Source organism: Schistocerca americana, chromosome 10, assembly GCF_021461395.2.
Source record: "Schistocerca americana isolate TAMUIC-IGC-003095 chromosome 10, iqSchAmer2.1, whole genome shotgun sequence".
NCBI lineage: Eukaryota > Metazoa > Arthropoda > Insecta > Orthoptera > Acrididae > Schistocerca > Schistocerca americana.
Window position 1 is genome coordinate 120,066,143 of NC_060128.1, and position 21,813 is coordinate 120,087,955.

Genomic DNA, 21,813 nt, shown 5'->3' on the forward strand with positions numbered 1-21,813 from the left:
AGCTTTCACTCGGTTAATACTCAGCAGAAATCAAACCTCCATTTGGATCCGACTTCCCTAATTCTTGTGCAAAAAGGTGTGCAGTATAATGCTGCATCCATTTTCAATAAGCTGCCACTCGAATTCAAAAATCTTAGCAGTAATCCACGCGCTTTCAAATCGAAACTGAAGAGTTTCCTTGTGGGTCACTCCTTCTATTCTGTTGAGGAGTTCCTTGCAAAAATTAAGCTGATTCTCATTGTATTGCTGATAGCGTTTGCTTAAACTTACGGGCTGATTTTCTTTCAGGTTCATGAACATTTATTTTTATCTGTTATTACTTTTATGTTGTAAGTTCATGTACTGACATGTTTCATGACCTTGGAGATTTGCTCCTCAATTTGGTCCTACGGAACTTGACATGTAAATAAATAAAAATAATTTATGTTTTAGGCACTAGTTAATTACAGCTGTAAGATCTCCAGTGGTATGTCATGTATAAAATAAGTACAAAATGTCCTGTTTTAGACCCAGTACTGATAATACCAGATTGTTGGGAAGCACAGATTGGTATCAGCTGCAATTGTAAATTTTACAAGGGTTTAGTAATCCAGGGTTAATCAACAGCACACTACCACTACTGCCGTGTTCAAATATTACAGGATTGTTACTTGAACTCATCTGCATTAAGTTACATTTTTCCACATTTAGAACAAGCTGTCATTTATCAAACCTGACAGAAATGCCTATATCCTCCTACAGTCAGTCATCGGTGACACTTCCCTGCACTCTGCAGTATCATCAGCAAACGGTTGCAAATTGCTGATCACCATGTGCGACAAATCATTTAGATATACAGGGTGAGCACAGAGTCTTGACCCAGTTACAAAAATTTATAACAGAATAACTGTTTGACATAATAAGTTACATTTGATCATTTGATGCCATTACATAGGTTAGTGTTAAGAGAGGTGTTTTTTTTTAAAAGGACCACTTATGTTAATAAACCTCTATTCCAGTTCCCGTCAGGTGTTTCGTAACATGTGTTGTGTCACAGTACCTACAGCAACTGCTGTTCCAGCAAGATGGAGCTCTGCCCCCACTGGGCGGGCGATCTTTGATAGTGTGTGATTTCCTGGATGAAACATTTCTGGATCGGTGGATTGGAAGGAACGGTCCAACACCCTGGCCACCCCGCTCTCCAGACATTATGCCCCTTGACTTCTTTTTGTGGGACTATATCAAGGACAGAGTCTTTGTCACACCAGTTGCTGATGTCGATGAAATGAAGGCTAGGATACAAGCTGCTGTGGTTGCTGTGACAGAACACATTACGAAACACCTGGATGTAAACTATTGTGTCAAACGGTTATTCTGTAATAAATTGTTATAATCAGGTCAAGACTTTGTGCTCACCCTGTATAAAGAGAAAAGGCAGTCCTATCACACCTTCTTGGGGCACTCTTGAGAATACCTTGTCCCACAGTAACATTCACCATCCACAATAATATACTGGCATCTACCACTTGTTGGTGATAATTTTAGTGAATATGTGGAACTTCACAGAAAGCAGAGTGATAGGTCTATGGTTTTTCCTGCCCCTCTTTCTTGTGAATTAGAGCATTTAAATATAATGGGCGATGAAACATTTACATTTGAGGCCATTGCTGCAGCATATACACAAATGGTGCAAGCCAGAATGAGATTTTCACTCTGCAGCGGAGTGTGCGCTGGTATGAAACTTCCTGGCAGATTAAAACTGTGTGCTGGACCGAGACTTGAACTCGGGACCTTTGCCTTTCGCGGGCAAGGGCTCTACCATCTGAGCTACCCGAGCACAACTCACGCCCCATCCTCACAGCTTTACTTCCGCCAGTACCTCATCTCCTAGTTCCCAAACTTCACAGAAGCTCTCCTGCGAACCTTGCAGAACTAGCTCTCCTGGAAGAAAGGATATTGCGGAGACATGGCTTAGCCACAGCCTGGGGGATTTGCCAGAATGAGATTTTCAATCTGCAGAGGAGTGCTAGTTCTGCAAGGTTCGCAGGAGAGCTTCTGTGAAGTTTGGAAAGTAGGAGTTGAGGAACTGGCAGAAGTAAAGCTGTGAGGACAGGGCGAGAGTCGTGCTTGGGTAGCTCAGATGGTAGAACACTTGCCCACGAAAGGCAAAGGTCCCGAGTTCGAGTCTCGGTCTGCCACACAGTTTTAATCTGCCAGGAAGTTTCACATCAGCGCACACTCTGCTGCAGAGTGAAAATCTCATTCTGGAAACATCCCCTAGGCTGTGGCTAAGCCATGTCTCCGCAATATCCTATCTTCCAGGAGTGCTAGTTCTGCAAGGTTCGCAGGAGAGCTTCTGTGAAGTTTGGAAAGTAGGAGATGAGGTACTGGCGGAAGTAAAGCTGTGAGGACGGGACATGAGTCATGCTTGGGTAGCTCAGATGGTAGAGCACTTGCCCACGAAAGGCAAAGGTCCCAAGTTCGAGTGATGTGGGTATATAAGCACCTACATGTAGGCAACAGATGGTGCGGCACACCGTGTGTGCAATAAGTGCAGAAACGGTGATGTTATTACAAGATGCATCCAAATAAGACCAACAGCTGATATTCTTTTCTTGGCTGCTGAAGGACAAACACCAGGAGACATCCATCAGAGAACAAAGAATGTTTATGGGGCAGCATGTCTGTTGAAAACATTGTGGAATGGTGCACACAAGGGTGCTATTGCTTCATATCACAAATGCCGTACCACAGAAGTCACGCCAACTTAAGTGGGAGACACTCGAACTCCCACCCTATAGTCCCATTTTCTCCCCAAGTTATTATCAAAACTTCGGCCCTTTGATAAAGACTTTGAAGGCTCGATGATTCCTGTCAGGAATCAACAGGCAGTTACCGGATTTCTTCATGCAAGATGTCGTGGTGTTTTACCGGATGTATATCTTCGCCCGCATCTCGTGGTCGTGCGGTAGCGTTCTCGCTTCCCACGCCCGGGTTCCCGGGTTCGATTCCCGGCGGGGTCAGGTATTTTCTCTGCCTCGTGATGGCTGGGTGTTGTGTGCTGTCCTTAGATTAGTTAGGTTTAAGTAGTTCTAAGTTCTAGGGGACTGATGACCATAGATGTTAAGTCCCATAGTGCTCAGAGCCATTTTTGTATATCTTCAACACTGGCCATTACATTTCCTACACCACGAAGATGATGTGCTACAGATGCAAAATTTAACCGACAGGAAGAAGATGCTGTGATATGCAAATGATCAGCTTTTCAGAGCATTCACGCAAGGTTAGCTCTGGTGGCGACACCTGCAATGTGCTGACATGAGGAAAGTTTCCAACCGATTCCTCATACACAAACAGCAGTTGACCAACGTTGCCTGGTGAAACGTTGTTGTGATGCCTCGTGTAAGGAGGAGAAATGCGTACCATCACGTTTCAGACTTTGATAAAGGTCAGATTGCAGCCTATCGCTATTGCAGTTTATCGTATTGCGACTGCTGCTCACGTTGGTCGAGATCCAAGGACTGTTAGCAGAATATGGAATTGGTGGGTTCAGGAGGGTAATACGGAACGTCGTGCTGGATCCCAACGGCCTCATATCAGTAGTAGTCGAGATGACAGGCATCTTATCTGCAAGGCTGTAACGGATCGTGCAGCCACGTCTTGATCCCTGAGTCAACAAATGGGGAAGTTGGTAAGACAACAACCATCTGCACAAACAGTTCGACAATGTTTGCAGCAGCATGGCTATCAGCTCAGAGACCTTGGCTGCAGTTACCCTTGACGCTGCATCACAGACAGGAGCACCTGCGAGGGTGTACTCAACGACAAACCTTGGTGCACGAATGGCAAAACATCATTTTAGCCACGTCTTGATCCCTGAGTCAACAAATGGGGATGTTTGCAAGGCAACAACCATCTGCACGAACAGTTCGACGATGTTTGCAGCAGCATTGCCATCAGCTCGGAGACCTTGGCTGCGGTTACCCTTGACGCTACATCACAGACAGGAGCGCCTCGATGATGTACTCAATGACGAACTGGGGTTCACGAATGGCAAAACATCATTTTTTCGGATGAATCCAGGTTCTGCTTACAGCATCATGATGTCGCATCCGTGTTTGGCAACATCGCGGCGAATGCACATTGGAAGCATGTATTCGTCATCACCATACTAGCGTATCACCCGGCATGATGGTATGGGGTGCCATTGGTTACATGTCATGGACACCTCTTGTTCGTATTGATGGCACTTTGAACAGTGGACATTACATTTCAGATGTGTTACGGCCCGTGGCTCCACCCTTAATTCGATCCATGCGAAACCCTACATTTCAGCAGGATTATGCACGATCGCACATTGCATGTCCTGTATGGGCCTTTCTGTATACAGAAAATGTTCGACTGCTGCCCTGGCCATCACATTCTCCAGATCTCTCACCAATTGAAAACATCTGGTCAATGGTGGCTGAGCAACTGGCTCGTCACAATGTGGCAGTCACTAATCTCGATGAACTGTGGTATTGTGTTGAAGCTGCATGGGCAGCTGTACCTGTACACGCCATTCAGGCTCTGTTTGACTCAATGCCCAGGCATATCAAGGCCATTATAATGGCCATAGGTGGGTTGTTCTGGGCGCTGATTTCTCAGGATCTATTCACCCAAATTGCATGAAAATGTAATCACATGTCAGTTCTAGTATAATATATTTGTCCAATGAATACCCGTTTGTCATCTGCATTTCTTCTTGGTGTAGCAATTTTACTGGCCAGTAGTGTAATTCTGGACAGTACAGCCTTTGAACAGAAATTTCTCGATTGTATTCTGTGTCAGTGGTTTCAAATCACATTTGTACACACTTCTTGCCATTACACAGAGTGAGGATTAACAAAACTGATAAACTGCAGGGACAGGTTCCTTATTGGAACTGGAGGGAAAAAGGCCAATTAACATATGTCCTGAAATGGACGGTGTGCACGCAACAATAAAAAATCGTCCTGGAACACAGTACAGAGCTGCATCACAACCACGTCACAACAGATGTTCAAAGTGGCATCCATGGGATGCAGTGCACACATGACACACACAATCATACCTTGACTTGTACCAGTTTGGCAGGCCACTTGCCTGGAGCTTGTACGAAGGTTTGTCTAAATATCCTGTAGAATGGTCCTCCAAATCTGACGCACGCACAGTTCACCGCCTCCTTGCGTGTTTGTTTGTCTGAAAGGACCCATAATCATACAAACAACCTAAAAGGGCTGAAATGATGTGAGATGTGATTAGTGTGTGTGAGGGTACTTGTTTTGTTGCAGCTGGCTGCCTATCAACCATTTCCATCAACTTGACCATACACAAATACAATCTTGGCTTGTTCCCAACACGAATACGGACCATTTTGCCCGTTACAGTATGCTGCGTCAATCACATGGCCTGCAACATACAAGCAACACACAGCGTGTGGTCAGAGGAACTTTCATTTGTCAGTGTGCCATCTACCGTGGTAACAATAGTGTGCCATCTACCGGGGTAACAATGCATTTCTGAACCCATGTTCATAGTACCTCGCCCCCCCCCCCCCCCCCTCCTCCATTTCCACTCAGGAATTGATCCCTGCAGTTTGTCAGCTTTATTAATGTTTACCCTGTATTTATTGCTGTGGTTACACTGTCATGTCCCCCCTCACCAAATCCTTGCCTCCCCATCTTTGATGCAAGTTATAAGCTGACCTGCCTTTGTAGCTCACTCTGCAGCACACTATCTGGAAGTCATCGAGTTGAGCCAGAGTGATTGAATATTAATGATACTGCTCAGTCTGTGTGTAGGCTTTGGACAGTTTTCCACGCTTTCAATAAGTACTCAGGTGGTATCCAATCTTTGCCTTTAGAAAACATGATACACAAACATTTAAAATATGGTAACACACAGAACACAAGTTTCATTGATTCACATACAGGTGGCATCGGTGACTTCACTCCCTTAGGTTAACTGAAAAGTGTGGCGACAGGAAAGACACCTGCCTGCAAAGTTAAATAAAGATAAATTTCCCATATTGTGAAAGAAAGTGGGACAATTATGGTGGTTTAGACATTACACAATAGATATGTGAGTTGTAACTCATCAAAACACTTGGAGTAGGTCACAGAACAGAATCACCTCCTCTTGCTAATGTGGCACGCATTATTAGAATTCTCCATTTAAGCTGATGTCTTTCACTTTCTCTCCACAGAATTGATTTCATATCTTTGACTGGCATGATATGCTGTAATCACTGACCTGAAATAATTACATTTTCCTATCATTATTGAAGATAATTTAATCACTTTATTTACAAAAATTTAATTTGTGACTACATCGAGAGCCTCATCATTGATGCAGTAATATGTAGAGAAAATATGGTTAAAATGATTGTAATTAATTATTCTTTTTGTACAGACCAGGTTCACCACAGATGGCCGTCCTGTGACAAACTCTTCTTTGCAAGCCTGGTACATACCGGTAAGCTTTGCCACACAGGATGATGTTAGGTCAGGAAACGTGTCTACGAAGCCTCGCATATGGCTGGGTGTGGAGGAAGGCCAGCGGTCGACCAACATTCTCGGAGTTCTCCCTCCAGGAGCCCCGGGGACGGCCAAGTGGCTCCTGCTGAATCTCCAACAGACAGGTGAAGTGACGGCAGACACATGTCTCATGGATCATTTTGGAGTTTCACACACTTGTTTCAAGCATATAAAACATGCTGTGGGCCTTTGTTATGTAAAATTTTTAACAAAAAGAAATATTCACTATAAAAATACTAATGGACACAGCTTGTGGAATGGGGAGGTGCGCTTGCCCCATATAAATGACCAGTAGGTTAATGATGAGGGCTGGTATGGTAGTGTGGTGTGCATACTGTAAGACCTTCGGTACACACACCATCAGATTATTTGACTTGTCGCTCTAACGAAGTAGATGAGTGTCAGCAATATGTCTCGTGGTCTTATCGTGGCGTGTTTATCTTCTGCCGTTAGGTCAGACGATAGAAATGCCACTTGCACGCTTAGAGTAGCAGATTGACGGTGACCAAAATTGGCAATCTGAAGTTCCTTCGGTCTTGGTACGTTAATCTTATCCTCACATATCTCTGATGCTTGACAATTGTCTATACATTTATCTTCATGGCTATGTACAGGAATATGGTAATCTTATTAGGTGCAGACTGAAACTTGGCTATAGACTGGTACAGACTAATGCAGACTGGTACAGACTGGTGTAGACAAATGCAGACAGGCTAATTGGAGGTCTGTACACTCGTTATAATACCTCGCGCATTCAGGTATCACTGTGCGAGTGCGATCCACGAGGAGAAAAGGTTCTACGTTAGCAGCAATCTCATTGGCTGCGTTACATATTAATACGCGGATCGGCGGAAGCAGAATTTGGTCCGTCTCTTAAGGCAGCGCCATCTCATAGTGCGGAGATGGACGAGCGCTGCGCCTGCGCTGTTGTGCTTAGCGGGGCGCGCTCTAATGGGAAAGTTGTGTACGCACTGACTATGCGGAACTATGTACACAACAGGTTGCCAGTACAAATGTAGGTTTTTGGCAGTTTTCCACATCTGACTAGGTGAATACTGGGCTGGAACTTGAGTCCCACCTCAGTTACATGATGCACAGTCATTTAAAAAAAATTAACACACTTTCATTTGAGGCACACTACATGCAGACAGTTTAAGCTGTTGTAAACTTTAAGAGAAAGGGGTGAAGAAAAACGAGTTGAGTTTTGTGTAGAATGTTTAACAAAATACAGATTGAAGATGATTTCATCAATAAAATTGTGTTTACTGATGAAGCCACCTTCCATTCCTACAGTAAAGTGAATCAGCATAATGTTCAGATATGAGACAAGCAGAAACCTCATCAAATAATCAATAATGCACTGGACTTGCCTAAGGTAAAGGTTATTTTGCTCTAAGCTGTAACAAGATTTATGGTATTCTGTAACTGGCATATTGTACATGGGCATGCTTGAACATTATCTAACACCTCAATTACAACATGATATGGGTACAGAATTTATTTTCCAGCAAGTTGATGCGCCACCACATCATCATCGGAAGTTGTTGTATGTCTCCGTAGGAATGTGCCGGCTTGGGATTAGATGTGGTGGAACAATATCCTGACCATCACGATCACCTTATTTAACCCCAACGGGCTTCCGTGTATGGAGTTACATTAATTACAGTGTGTTTGTTCCCCTGCTGCTGGGTAATGTTGATGAGCTGCAGCAATGGATAACACAAACAGTGGCCACCATACATGCAGACTTGCTTCATAGGATTTGACAGGAAATTGATTACAGACGGGACATTTGTCATGTTACAAAAGGTAGCCACATTGAACATTTGTAAACAGAATTTGAAGGCCTACTGCATCCAGTGCCATAGCACCCATTCAGTTCACATTTGCCGTTTTAGTTGGGTGTGCTGTGTACCATCGACGTGTGCTTCTATTGATTGTTTTGGATGATACATGAGCAGTATAACAGTGCTCAATCAAAATGTAACATATTTCGTGAACTGTACTTGGTACATGTACAGCAGATATACAACCTGATCTCATTTTCCTGTGCAGAAAAACAATCGAAGCGAACAATTATAACATAAAACTGTTGTCTTGTGGTCGAACAGTGCAGTTGTGCATGCATTTAGGAGACAATGGTATATTCGCTTTTAATATATTTTTCTACAGGAAAACGGGGGGAGGGGGGTACCTATCGTGTTACAATCTAATAACTGTTTTTTTTTTTTTTTAATTTTTAATTTTTATTTTTTTTATCTCATAACTTGAGTTGGGCGCGCAGCAGATAAAAATACATTCACTGTTAACACATCATTCTACAGGAAAGCATAAGAAATCAAAATGAAATAGAAAGTTTGGTGTACAATATAATAACTGACAATGAGAGGTCCCCACTATGGGGGACTGACTTTTGAAACCATATATATGGTGGTGTAGTATAGGCTTTCAGGTATCACATCCTGCAACAATTCACTATAGTGAGCCCTCATTTGCAAGTTACGGATGGAAGCAAAAGAAGTTTTGGAATTCCATGCAATAATCTATATCATTGAAATAGAGAGCATGCACTGTCAGCTGAAGTAGTGTTATGGGCAACAGGTCTGCTTGTTGTGCAAGAGGTTGTGGGTTCAAATTTTGTCAAGTGCTGTAACATTTTTTTTTTCCTTTGGAACAAAAAATGTGACCTAGTGAGAAAAGTTAATACAATGTTTTCAACAACCTTTAATCCATATTGAAGGGCTGAACACCTAGCTATTTGCACACAACACTGCCCCATCAACTGACATGGTAGAGCTGTTGCTGGTGTCCAAAGCAGGTGTCTGTCGAGTCTGAATCTGCCTCGTCTGATATATCCTCAGAACCGTGTGATGAAATTTCACTGTCATGTGTGGTTGAAGTTGAATAATGATGCTCTGAATAGCTTTGTCCATCAGAGTGTCACTGTGCCAGTATTCATCCATTATAGTTTTCACTTCATCACACACCTTCATCTAGTCATGTTTGCTGCTGACATTTTTTGATGAAACTTTCTGTTTCATTAAATTCGAGATAAGTTTGATGGGGTTCAGATCACAGTTGTAAGGTGGAAGGCAAGATGTGTTAGGCACTTTATTTTCGTTAGCATTGTCTAATACCACAGTATTTCCAGCTTAAATATTTCGTATTAGGTGCTCTTGCAACCATTTTATATGATTTTCACTGTTCATTTCATTGTGGTTATCTTCCAATGTTGATCTCGAATCATAGATGAGGTCTGCACCCTCAGTGAACCGCATTTCTCTTGCCGCATGAACCACTGTTATCCTTTGTCCAGAACTTTCATTTTTCCATGCATCTTTTTTTTTTTTTTTTTTTGTCATCAGTCTACTGACTGGTTTGATGCGGCCAGCCACAAATTCCTTTCCTGTGCTAACCTCTTCATCTCAGAGTAGCACTTGCAACCTACGTCCTCCATTATTTGCGTGACGTATTCCAATCTCTGTCTTCCTCTACAGTTTTTGCCCTCTACAGCTCCCTCTAGTACCATGGAAGTCATTCCCTCATGTCTTAGCAGATGTCCTATCATCCTGTCCCTTCTCCTTATCAGTGTTTTCCACATATTCCTTTCCTCTCCGATTCTGCATAGAACCTCCTCATTCCTTACCTTATCAGTCCACCTAATTTTCAACATTCGTCTATAGCACCACATCTCAAATGCTTCGATTCTCTTCTGTTCCGGTTTTCCCACAGTCCATGTTTCACTACCATACAATGCTGTACTCCAGACGTACATCCTCAGAAATTTCTTCCTCAAATTAAGGCCGGTATTTGATATTAGTAGACTTCTCTTGGCCAGAAATGCCTTTTTTTCCATAGCGAGTCTGCTTTTGATGTCCTCCTTCCTCCGTCCGTCATTGGTTATTTTACTGCCTAGGTAGCAGAAGTCTTTAACTTCATTGACTTCGTGACCATCAATCCTGATGTTAAGTTTCTCGCTGTTCTCATTTCTACTACTTCTCATTACCTTCGTCTTTCTCCGATTTACTCTCAAACCATACTGTGTACTCATTAGACTGTTCATTCCGTTCAGCAGATCATTTAATTCTTCTTCACTTTCACTCAGGATAGCAATGTCATCAGCGAATCGTATCATTGATATCCTTTCACCTTGTATTTCAATTCCACTCCTGAACCTTTCTTTTATTTCCATCATTGCTTCCTCGATGTACAGATTGAAGAGTAGGGGCGAAAGGCTACAGCCTTGTCTTACACCCTTCTTAATACGAGCACTTCATTCTTGATCGTCCACTCTTTATTATTCCCTCTTGGCTGTTGTACATATTGTATATGACCCGTCTCTCCCTATAGCTTATCCCTACTTTTTTCAGAATCTCGAACAGCTTGCACCATTTTATATTGTCGAATGCTTTTTCCAGGTCGACAAATCCTGTGAAAGTGTCTTGATTTTTCTTTAGCCTTGCTTCCATTATTAACCGTAACGTCAGAATTGCCTCTCTCGTCCCTTTACTTTTCCTAGAGCCAAACTGATCGTCACCTAGCGCATTCTCAATTTTCTTTTCCATTCTTCTGTATATTGTTCTTGTAAGCAGCTTCAATGCATGAGCTGTTAAGCTGATTGTGCGATAATTCTCACACTTGTCAGCTCTTGCCGTCTTCGGAATTGTGTGGATGATGCTTTTCCGAAAGTCAGATGGTATATCGCCAGACTTATATATTCTACACACCAACGTGAATAGTCGTTTTGTTGCCACTTCCCCCAATGATTTTAGAAATTCTGATGGAATGTTATCTATCCCTTCTGTCTTATTTGACCGTAAGCCCTCCAAAGCTCTTTTAAATTCCGATTCTAATACTGGATCCCCTATCTCTTCTAAATCGACTCCTGTTTCTTCTTCTATCACATCAGACAAATCTTCACCCTCATAGAGGCTTTCAATGTATTCTTTCCACCTATCTGCTCTCTCCTCTGAATTTAACAGTGGAATTCCCGTTGCACTCTTAATGTTACCACCATTGCTTGTAATGTCACCAAAGGTTGTTTTGACTTTCCTGTATGCTGAGTCTGTCCTTCCGACAATCATATATTTTTCGATGTCTTCACGTTTTTCCTGCAGCCATTTCGTCTTAGCTTCCCTGCACTTCCTATTTATTTCATTCTTCAGCGACTTGTATTTCTGTATTCCTGATTTTCCCGGAACATGTTTGTACTTCCTCCTTTCATCAATCAACTGAAGTATTTCTTCTGTTACCCATGGTTTCTTCGCAGCTACCTTCTTTGTACCTATGTTTTCCTTCCCAACTTCTGTGATGACCCTTTTTAGAGATGTCCATTCCTCTTCAACTGTACTGCCTACTGCGCTATTCCTTATTGCTGTATCTATAGCGTTAGAGAACTTCAAATGTATCTCGTCATTCCTTAGTACTTCCGTATCCCACTTCTTTGCGTATTGATTCTTCCTGACTAATGTCTTGAACTTCAGCCTACTCTTCATCACTACTATATTGTGATCTGAGTCTATATCTGCTCCTGGGTAAGCCTTACAATCCAGTATCTGATTTCGGAATCTCTGTCTGACCATGATGTAATCTAATTGAAATCTTCCCGTATCTCCCTTCATTCCTCTTTCATTCCTTGTCCCAAGCCCATATTGTCCTGTAACCATTTCTTCTACTCTTTCCCCTACAACTGCATTCCAGCCGCCCATGACTATTAGATTTTCGTCCCCCTTTACATACTGCATTACCCTTTCAATATCCTCATACACTTTCTCTATCTGTTCATCTTCAGCTTGCGACTTCGGCATGTATACCTGAACTATCGTTGTCGGTGTTGGTCTGCTGTCGATTCTGATTAGAACAACCCGGTCACTGAACTGTTCACAGCAACACACCCTCTGCCCTACCTTCCTATTCATAACGAATCCTACACCTGTTATACCATTTTCTGCTGCTGTTGATATTACCCGATACTCATCTGACCAGAAATCCTTGTCTTCCTTCCACTTCACTTCACTGACCCCTACTATATCTAGATTGAGCCTTTGCATTTCCCTTTTCAGATTTTCTAGTTTCCCCACCACGTTCAAGCTTCTGACATTCCACGCCCCGACTCGTAGAATGTTATCCTTTCGTTGATTATTCAATCTTTTTCTCATGGTAACCTCCCCCTTGGCAGTCCCCTCCCGGAGATCTGAATGGGGGACTATTCTGGAATCTTTTGCCAATGGAGAGATCATCATGACACTTCTTCAAATACAGGCCACATGTCCTGTGGATACACGTTGCGTGTCTTTAATGCAGTGGTTTTCATTGCCTTCTGCATCCTCATGTCGTTGATCATTGCTGATTCTTCCGCCTTTAGGGGCAATTTCCCACCCCTAGGACAAGAGAGTGCCCTGAATCTCTATCCGCTCCTCCGCCCTCTTTGACAAGGCCGTTGGCAGAATGTGGCTGACTATGCATCTAGTACATCACTATGCTGCCAACATTATTGACAGTATAGTGTGTATGCACCCATGTTTCATCAGTAAACATGATGTGTTTCGTCACACCTTTCTCATTTTCTCTCCAAATTCTAAAAAATCTTGCACGACATGCTACAGTGTCCTCCCTCTCAACCAGAAATGTTTGTCTGTTTTTGAATTTTTTTAAAAATGAAACACTTTACCCTTCAAAATTTTCCAGGAAGTGGTTTGGTTTCCCTGTGGCATTAATGTTTGTATCCTCCTTCACCCAACTGTAAAGCTTTCGAAGAGTGAGTGTTTCCCTTTTAATGTCATAGTATTCTAAGAACATTTTTTTTCTGTAAACACTTATCAAAGTCATCGAGACTTTTCATTTAAGAATGCTTCAAAGCACCTTCCATGTAGTGGATAGTGCGATGTTCAATTCTCGTGACACAGTATTTGCATTGCCTGATGATCAGGAATTGTGCACAACGTTGTCTGCTATAACAACAGTGATTTCATCAACCACTCGTGGCACAACTGGTTGTCGGCCTATTCCCAGAGCGACCCCCAGTTCTCTAGTTGATACGAACTTCATCATGCACCGCACAGCAAGTGGAGAAAGAGGACTTGTCTGTAATCCTTTCAGCCCGAAGTGCAGCTGCAGCATTTTTGTTGTTTTGATAACTGAACTTCACCTATAATGCTCTCCTCCTTTTTCCAAGCTCATGTTTACACGTCAACAAGTGCACTGCCACTGGTCAGGTGTGTGAGACTGTGAATCATGATGACTGATTGTGGCACATGTTGGCCATAGTTGGAACTGGACGGTGGCTCTGTGATGCATGGAAATCGTGCACCGCAACCTCTGGACATGAATGCCACCAAGTTGGGTACTGGTATGGTAATTTGTTTCTGTGTTGTAACATGTTAAATAGGGAATGTTTAATCATAACCATTCATTATATTATATTCCCGGAAGCAATATATCTGGTTGTTGCTAGTTTTTGAGCTTCAGTATTTGCAAAATCCTTGAAAGTTTTAATAAATTTGATTCAACTTAAAGGAGGGCCCAACTAAACAAGTGAGTCCAAAGTGCTAGAAGCCTGTCACTCATACAAAACAGATATGTTGGCTGTGTTTAATATGTAAATTACAACTAGTAAGGTATGACAATCCCAAATGTAAGGCCTCTTATATGATTAGGCATACAAACAACCTTTTATTTTCTGTAGTATCTACATCAGTTAAATGTTGAAGAATGCTTTATTTTTCTACATAATTGCCATTTTGGTTGATGCATTTTAGTAGACACTGTGGCAGTTCTGCAATGCCCACGGCATACCAGCTCACCACCATGTCCTACAGAAAGTGCTGAACCTTGTCGTTGGAGTGGAACCACTGTCCAGACCCTTGTTTCTTCAACTTAGGGAACAGATGGTAGTCACTTTGTGCAAGCCTGGTCTGTATGGTGAGTGTTTGGTATTCCAACCAAAGTTTTGCAGGACACTGACGTTTTGATGGGTGATGATGGGGCGGGCATTGTTGCGGATTCTTCCGTCCTTGTTCAGCATCCTTCTTCTCCAGTTCTGAATTGCCCTTCTGAGTTTTTCCAGTGTCTCATAGTAACTGCCAGTGTTTATAGTTCTCTCATCTGGCAGAAAGTTTATCAACAATTGTTCATACACTTCTGGTTACAAAACACAGTTGCCACGACTTTAATGGCAGGCTGTTTGTTTGGATTTTCGAAGAGGGATGCTGCCATTTGCATGAGTGTTGTTTCGTCTCAAATATAAAATGGAATACTGAGATTTCATCTCAAGTGACAATCAAGTCCAAGAATTTTTTCACCTGTATATTGATGCAGAAAGTTGCGGGAAGAATCAACTCGCTGTTTGTGGTCTTCCGTCAGCATACTTGGTAGTACCCATTTTGCACACACCTTCCAACATGGCAACTTCCATTAAAATCCTGTGACTGTGAAATCTCGGACACTAAACTGCAGAGAGCATCCAGAATGATCTGATCTTTATGCACGATTTCTTCAACCTTTGGGACTGTCTTGTCAGAAATTGATGGCATACTGCTCCTTTCTTTGTCATGGATTTCTGTATATCCAGAGGTAAACTCTCTACACTTCGTGCAAAAGTTTTTGACATCCATACACTTCTATCAGTTGGTGATGAATTTCAACCAGTTAAAAAATCGAGTAATAGCAAACTTTGCACTTGGTGGAGCGTTCAACATCTTGAATGGCTGTGAAGTTGAGAATGAGCTTCAAAGTAAAGTGCTTGCATGCTTAGTTGAGAGTGTAATAAGCACCAGTCACAGGAGCATGACCAACATCTACACAAATAGTTTCCCTGTGTCCCCAGTGCTTTGGCAGTATTTATTTTGGGATTGCCCTTGTGTCATTACATGTCTCACAGATAGTTTGTCTGGAGCACTAGAAATTATTTCGCTTCACATTCTTCAAAGTTTATGGTTCCAGCATGATAGTGTGACTACACACTATGGAAAAAATGAGAGACATTATTTAAGCAGAGCCATTCCCAGGAAATGGACAAATGATGAAGGTTTTGCTCTATGGCTTTTGCATTCCCCTGGATTTCTCCCTATGGGTGCACTTGATGCGGCACATTTGATCTACTTGGCCGGTGAAAGTGGATTAACTGATAGCATACTTCCATGCTGCTACTGTGATTGCGGATGCACTCTACTTCAAAGAGTTCAGGAAAGCACGATCCAGTAAATAGCTAAATTTTTGGAACATCAGCTCTGAAGAATATGTGCACTTTTGAAAGATGTACTGTCATTTGTACTATAGTTAATATTTTAAAACTGGCTGCTCTTACTGAATGTAGTATTTACTTTTATCATATCCACATTGAGAAGTCTTGTAGTTACTACTGTCCTATGACTGGTAATTTATTTTCAACTGGTTATTACTATTCATGTCCGCCCCTGGTAGCTGAGTGGTCAGTGCGACAGAATGTCAATCCTAAGGGCTCGGGTTTGATTCCCGGCTTCCTAATCATCATCATTTCATCCCCACTGACGCGCAAGTCGCCAAAGTGGCGTCAAATCGAAAGACTTGCACCTGGTGAACGGTCTACCCAACAGAAGGCTCTAATCACACAACATTTATCTTATTACTATTCATGAATATTTCTGATGTATCTGACCAACAATTTTTATGTTCTACATTAAAAAAAGTGAAGTTGTAGGCTGTGTATGAGTCAAGTAATGGTGTATCATTCTTCATGAATATTCCTGACATATCTGACCAACAATTTTTATGTTCTACATTTAAATAAAGTGTAGTTGTAGGCTGTGTATGAGTCAAAAAATGGTGTGTCCTGCAGCATTATTGGGCTAATCAAAGTTAGGGGGGAAAATAAAATTGCAAAACTCAACCCACTGTAGCTGCTCAGTGCTGAATAAAAATGCTTTACATAGCTGCTACTTTTCAAGCTTTAGCATTTGCAAAATCCTTGAAGGTATTCCGATTTCCATTCATTTTAAAGAAGAGTCAAATTAAGCTACTCTGTGCTGCTTTCAAGCTTTAGCATTCACAAAATCCTTGAAGGTGTTCTGATTTAGATTCAATTTAAAGGAGGGTCAAATTAAGCAAGTGAGCCACAAGATTTTAGAAGCCTGTCATTCATGTAAAACAGATCTGTTGGCTATGTTTATATGTCAATTAAAACTAATAATGTAGTAGCTTAGAGTACAAATCAGTAACAGCTTAGTGATGAATTGTGTGGTCAGTCTTGGGCATCCCAGGTACCCCCCTCCCTCTTCGCCTGTGGAACTGGTGAAGCCCTTGCACCCTAGGATATTTTTCTGCGTCTCTCACAGGGTACGGTACATTCGGAGGCTGGGAGCTCTGTCAGCATTGGCACTGTTGCCCACACTTACACGGATGGCATTTTTCCACAGGCTACTACCGGGTGAACTACGACACGACCAATTGGGAACTGCTGGTGCGGCAGCTGGCGACAGCTCCGCTGCAGCTGCCGACGTCGACACGTGCGCAACTCATCTCGGACTCGCTGTCGTTGGCCCGGTCTGGCGCCCTTCCCTACGGCATCGCACTCAACCTGACACGGTACCTGCGCGACAGCCGCGCCGAAGTCAGTCTTGTGCCGTGGCAGGCTTTCCTGGATGCCACACTGCACCTCGAGGCTGGGCTCAGCCTCACGCCCACCTATGTGCCGCTCAAGGTCAGTCATATTACAAGCGATGTAAAATACAAAGTTAACTGTGTCATCATCGTCATCATCATTGTAAAATTTCAGTTTCCCAGGTACTGTTAATGAGGCTTTTCCACTTCTTTTGTCCATGTAGAACCTATCACAGCCAATACTGCCCATAGTCCTTCCTCTGGCAATGAGGTCTTCCTCAATCTTATCCAAGTGATGGCTTCTGGGTCTCTGTACTGGGAATTTTCCTTCCTCCTCTCTTTCTGTATTACTTTGGGCTGTTCTTTTACTCTGAACCTCATTAAGTTCCTGTATCATTGTAGCCTGGATGTGCTGATTAACTCTAAAATGGATGTCTTGATTCCAGCATTCTTCCTCACATCCACATTCTGTAGCTTATTCATATTAGTCTTTTGGATGACAGATCCAAGGAATTCCATTCCTGATGCCTGAAGCCTCGATATTTCTCTTTTTGTGAAAAAGGACCAAAAGCATGGTCAGGGACAACCATGGTACACTCTCTCTCTCTCTCTCTCTCTCTCTCTCTCTCTCTCTCCCTCTCTCCCTCTCCCTCCCTCCCTCCTCCCTTCCCCCCTCTCTCCCTCCCTCCCTCCCCCCCCCCTCCCCCCCCCCCCTCCGCCCACCAACCCTCACCCCACACACACACACCAGTTATATGGAATAGCAGATCATGCCAACTCTTGACTGAAAACAATTCCTTGTTTCCAACACAAAGCTGAGGACATATCCAACAAATAGTTGAGGACATGAGTGCAAATGCTACCTTGAGATGAAGAGTTTGTCACGAGGGAGAAATTTGTGATTTGCCACATCAAACCAGTTAGGGGGATGATTACTCTTAAAAAAAGTGGGGTGACTATCTGGAAAATAACCTCCACTTTGATGTAGCATAGGGTCTTGGCAGGGGGGGGGGGGGATGGCAACAGAACAGGCTCTACTTGCAGTGACCCACACAGTAGGTCAGTGTAATTAAATCTGTGTACCTGACCGGGACTGCTAAAAGTAGCAGAGGTACAGAAGGAATTGAAGTTGCGACTGCTGGTCATAATTAATGCTCAGATGGTCAGTAAGAGCGTTGACTGTGAAAGACAAGCTTCCAGGTTCCTGTCCCAGTTCAGCACGCACACATTTAATCTGCCAGAAAATTTCAAAACAGTGTACTGCAGATGAAGATTAATTATAGCTCAGGGTGGTTACTGCTGTGATTGTGTGAAATCAGCATTGCTTTCCATTCACTTAGAATAGCTACTCAGAATGAGAATTTAATTTAAAATCTCACCATATACAAAATTTGTTCTGTAATACATTATTCAGTGGCACAAAATCTCAAAGCTGTTGATGGGTTCCTTATTAGTGACATCAGAACATCTGACTTACTTAATTATGCCACTCACCTCATAGAGGAGGCATTGAGCTGCAGATAAGCATAATTGGAGAGACTGCCAAAAAGTTTAAGCTTTTGATCAAAGTCATTCTTCCAAAGCAGAAAATACATGCACATTCACACAAGCACAACTCGCACGCACGTAGCCACACTCTCTCTCTCTCTCTCTCTCTCTCTCTCTCTCTCTCTCTCTCTGTGTGTGTGTGTGTGTGTGTGTGTGTGGGGGGGGGGGGGGGGGGGGGGGGAAGAGAGAGAGTGTTGTGCTTACTTTGGAAGAAATATTTTGAAAGCTTAAATTTTTTACCAGTCTTTCCCATTGTGCCGACTGCAACTGAACATCCCCTCTATGCGGTGAGTAGCAGTGTTTCCTTTCCATATTGCTGTTATTCTATCCTGAACTTTCCATTGCTTGACTTCAATATGCTGTAGTAACACTCATCAATAAAAGTGAAGATAAGCAAACCAGCTCTACTTATGCACATACTTCACTTTTTCCTGTTGACACTATATGATCAAAGTTATCTGAACACCTGTTAGTGGACATTAATATGGGATGTGTCCGGCCTTCCCCTTTATGACAGCTTGAACCCTGCAAGGTGCACTTCCAGTGAGATGTGTGAATGGCTGTGGGGGAATGGCAGCCTGTTCTTCTTCAAGAACCAAAACCAGAGAAGATAGTGATGTTCAACACTTGGGTCTTAGGTGAAGTCAACATTCTAACTCATCCTGCACGTGTTACACTGGGTTCAGATAGGGACTCTGAGCAGGGTAGTACATTTGAGGAATCTTATATTATCCACAAACCAAACAGATGCTTCTTTACGAGAAACTGCATTTCCATGCCGATAGAAACAGTTGTCATCTCCAAACTGCTTCCCTACTCTATAAAATGTGTTCTTATCATTCCACATTTAGTGTTCTTTTAAGAGCAATAAATAAACCACAAACTAAGCATGTGAAAGACCCCCATACCATAATGCCACCTCCCTCGTACATCACTGTTGGCACTACACGTGAAGGGAGGTAACATTCTTCAGGAATTTCCCAAACCCTTCTATCACATTACCATACAGTATAGCATGATTTGTCACTCGAAGTCACTTGCTTCCAGCCATCCACCATCCAGTGGCATCACACGTTACACCACCTCGAGCATTGCTTAGTCCTGACTAAAGAAATGAGTGGCTTACACTATTCTTTCTAACTCTGTACCCAAAGTCATTGTTATAGCTGGGCTGCTGGTGGCACTTTGGATCATGTGAGTGATTTCTTCTGCTGATTTCATTGCAATTTTTTTTATAGATACCCTTCACAATACTCAACAGTCCCTGTTATCTACCTGGTCTCGGCTTAGCTGTGGCTGTTCCTTCACATTTCCACTTCACAGTTTGCATCGCCAACAGTCAACCTGAACAGCTTTAGAAGGCTTGAAATGCCCCTGATGGAATTGTTACTTACGTGACATAGAGTAACTAGTCTACGTTTGAAGTCAAACTCTCCAGGCTGACTCATTCTGCTGTTACTGTTTCCCTACCGACAACACAATACTACCTGCCTCCTTTTATACTTGTGGGTCACCCTCTTGTGAGATCTAGTTTAATTCCTCATTACACTATGATTCTTTTGATCAGAGAGTGTATTTTCTCAGTGACGTATAACTGAATACCAACTCATTTAACTGGGCAGAACTTACTAGACCCTGTCTGACTTTCAAAAACAATTCTTCATTGAAGAAGTAATATTGCTATCAAGGCTAAACAAGAAAAACTGTACTGTTGGTAGAATTTGTGGTCCTTCTTGATTCAGGAGGAGGAGCAATTAGAACATTACTTGAAGTAGATAACTGTACATCTTGCAAAAGCTTAAGGATCGTGCAGTTCTTACTTCTCAATATTGTCTCCTTCACCTAAGTTTTTGAATGAAGTTTCGTACGTCAGTAGGCAGAGATTAAGAAAGCTTCTGACTAACATAAAGCTGGAATTTGGGAGTCTCTACCAATTCAAAATAAAATTAAAAACATAGCTCATTAGCCACTGTCTTAAGAATTATAGTGATATTTTATTGTTAATGTAGTGCCAAGATAAAGTTTCTATGAGTTCCTTGACTTTTTTAACATGTACCTTGATTTCTTCTACGTCCATAAGCTTCTCTTTCATGATTTGGACTAGAACATGATGAATGAATGAATAAATCATTTCCTTCTAGTAACTAACCTGATCCAGAATGTCAATTCAGAACTCTCACAAAGAAAATTCATGGTAGATTCAATAAGGTCCCATAATACTGAATGTCAGCTTATTCTTTCAGCTGCTGGTTAGAGAGCCACTGTGGCCAAAGATACTGATCATATATGTGTCAGCTGTGTTTGTGTGAATGTGTGTGTGTGTGTGTGTGTGTGTGTGTGTGTGTGTGTGTGTGTGTGTGTGTGTGTTTTCTACCTCAGAAGAAGGCCTTTTGCTCTAAAGTTACAATTTACAGCAGTCTTTACCTTATGACTGTCTGTGACCAAACATCTCCTGTATACGGTGTTCAGCAATCGGTCCTTTTCATAATACTGCTGTTATTCCATCCTGGACTTCCATTTACATACATACTTTGCAAGCCAGCTTATGGTGCATGGCAGAAAGTACCATGTGCCACTACTAGCAGTTTCCTTTACTGTTCCACACGCAGGTGGAACAAGGGGGAAATGACACTCTATGTGCCTCTGCCAGCCTCAAATGCCGCTTATCTAAATTTTATCAGTAGTGCCTCACAAAAACAATATTGTCCTCCCTTTTGAGTTCACAAAGCATCTCCGTAATACTTCCATGGTGACTGAATGTACTGGTAACAAATCCAGCAGCACGCTTTTGAATGAAACTTCCTGGCAAATTAAAACTGTGTGCTGGACCAAGACTAGAATTTTGGACCTTTGCCTTTCGCTGTCCAGTGCTCTACCAACTGAGCTACACTAGGAAGACTCACAAGCCGTCCTCACAGCTTTACTTCCACTAGTACCTTATCTCCTTTCATGTCAGTGCACTCTCCATTGTTGAGTGAACATTTCATATTGACTTTGAATTGTGTCGATGTCTTCCTTTAATTCGACTTGGTGGTGACCCCACATGCTTGATCAACACTAAAGTATGGTTGACATTGGTGTTCTATATGCTATCTCCTTCTATCATTTATAGACGAATGATACTTTCCTAAAATTCTCCTGATAAACCAAAGTC

At 42.4% G+C, this 21,813-nt stretch overlaps 1 protein-coding gene across 1 annotated transcript in view; it reads left to right on the forward strand.

The window, feature by feature from the left end:
* The window catches only part of LOC124552576 (aminopeptidase N-like), a 330,325-nt gene that overhangs the window by 283,490 nt on the left and 25,022 nt on the right, over positions 1 to 21,813 (forward strand). Inside the window, exons 14-15 of the mRNA XM_047126899.1 lie at positions 6,412 to 6,640; positions 16,928 to 17,211. Coding sequence (XP_046982855.1) covers positions 6,412 to 6,640; positions 16,928 to 17,211 — 513 coding nt within the window. The remainder of the gene's footprint in view (positions 1 to 6,411; positions 6,641 to 16,927; positions 17,212 to 21,813) is intronic.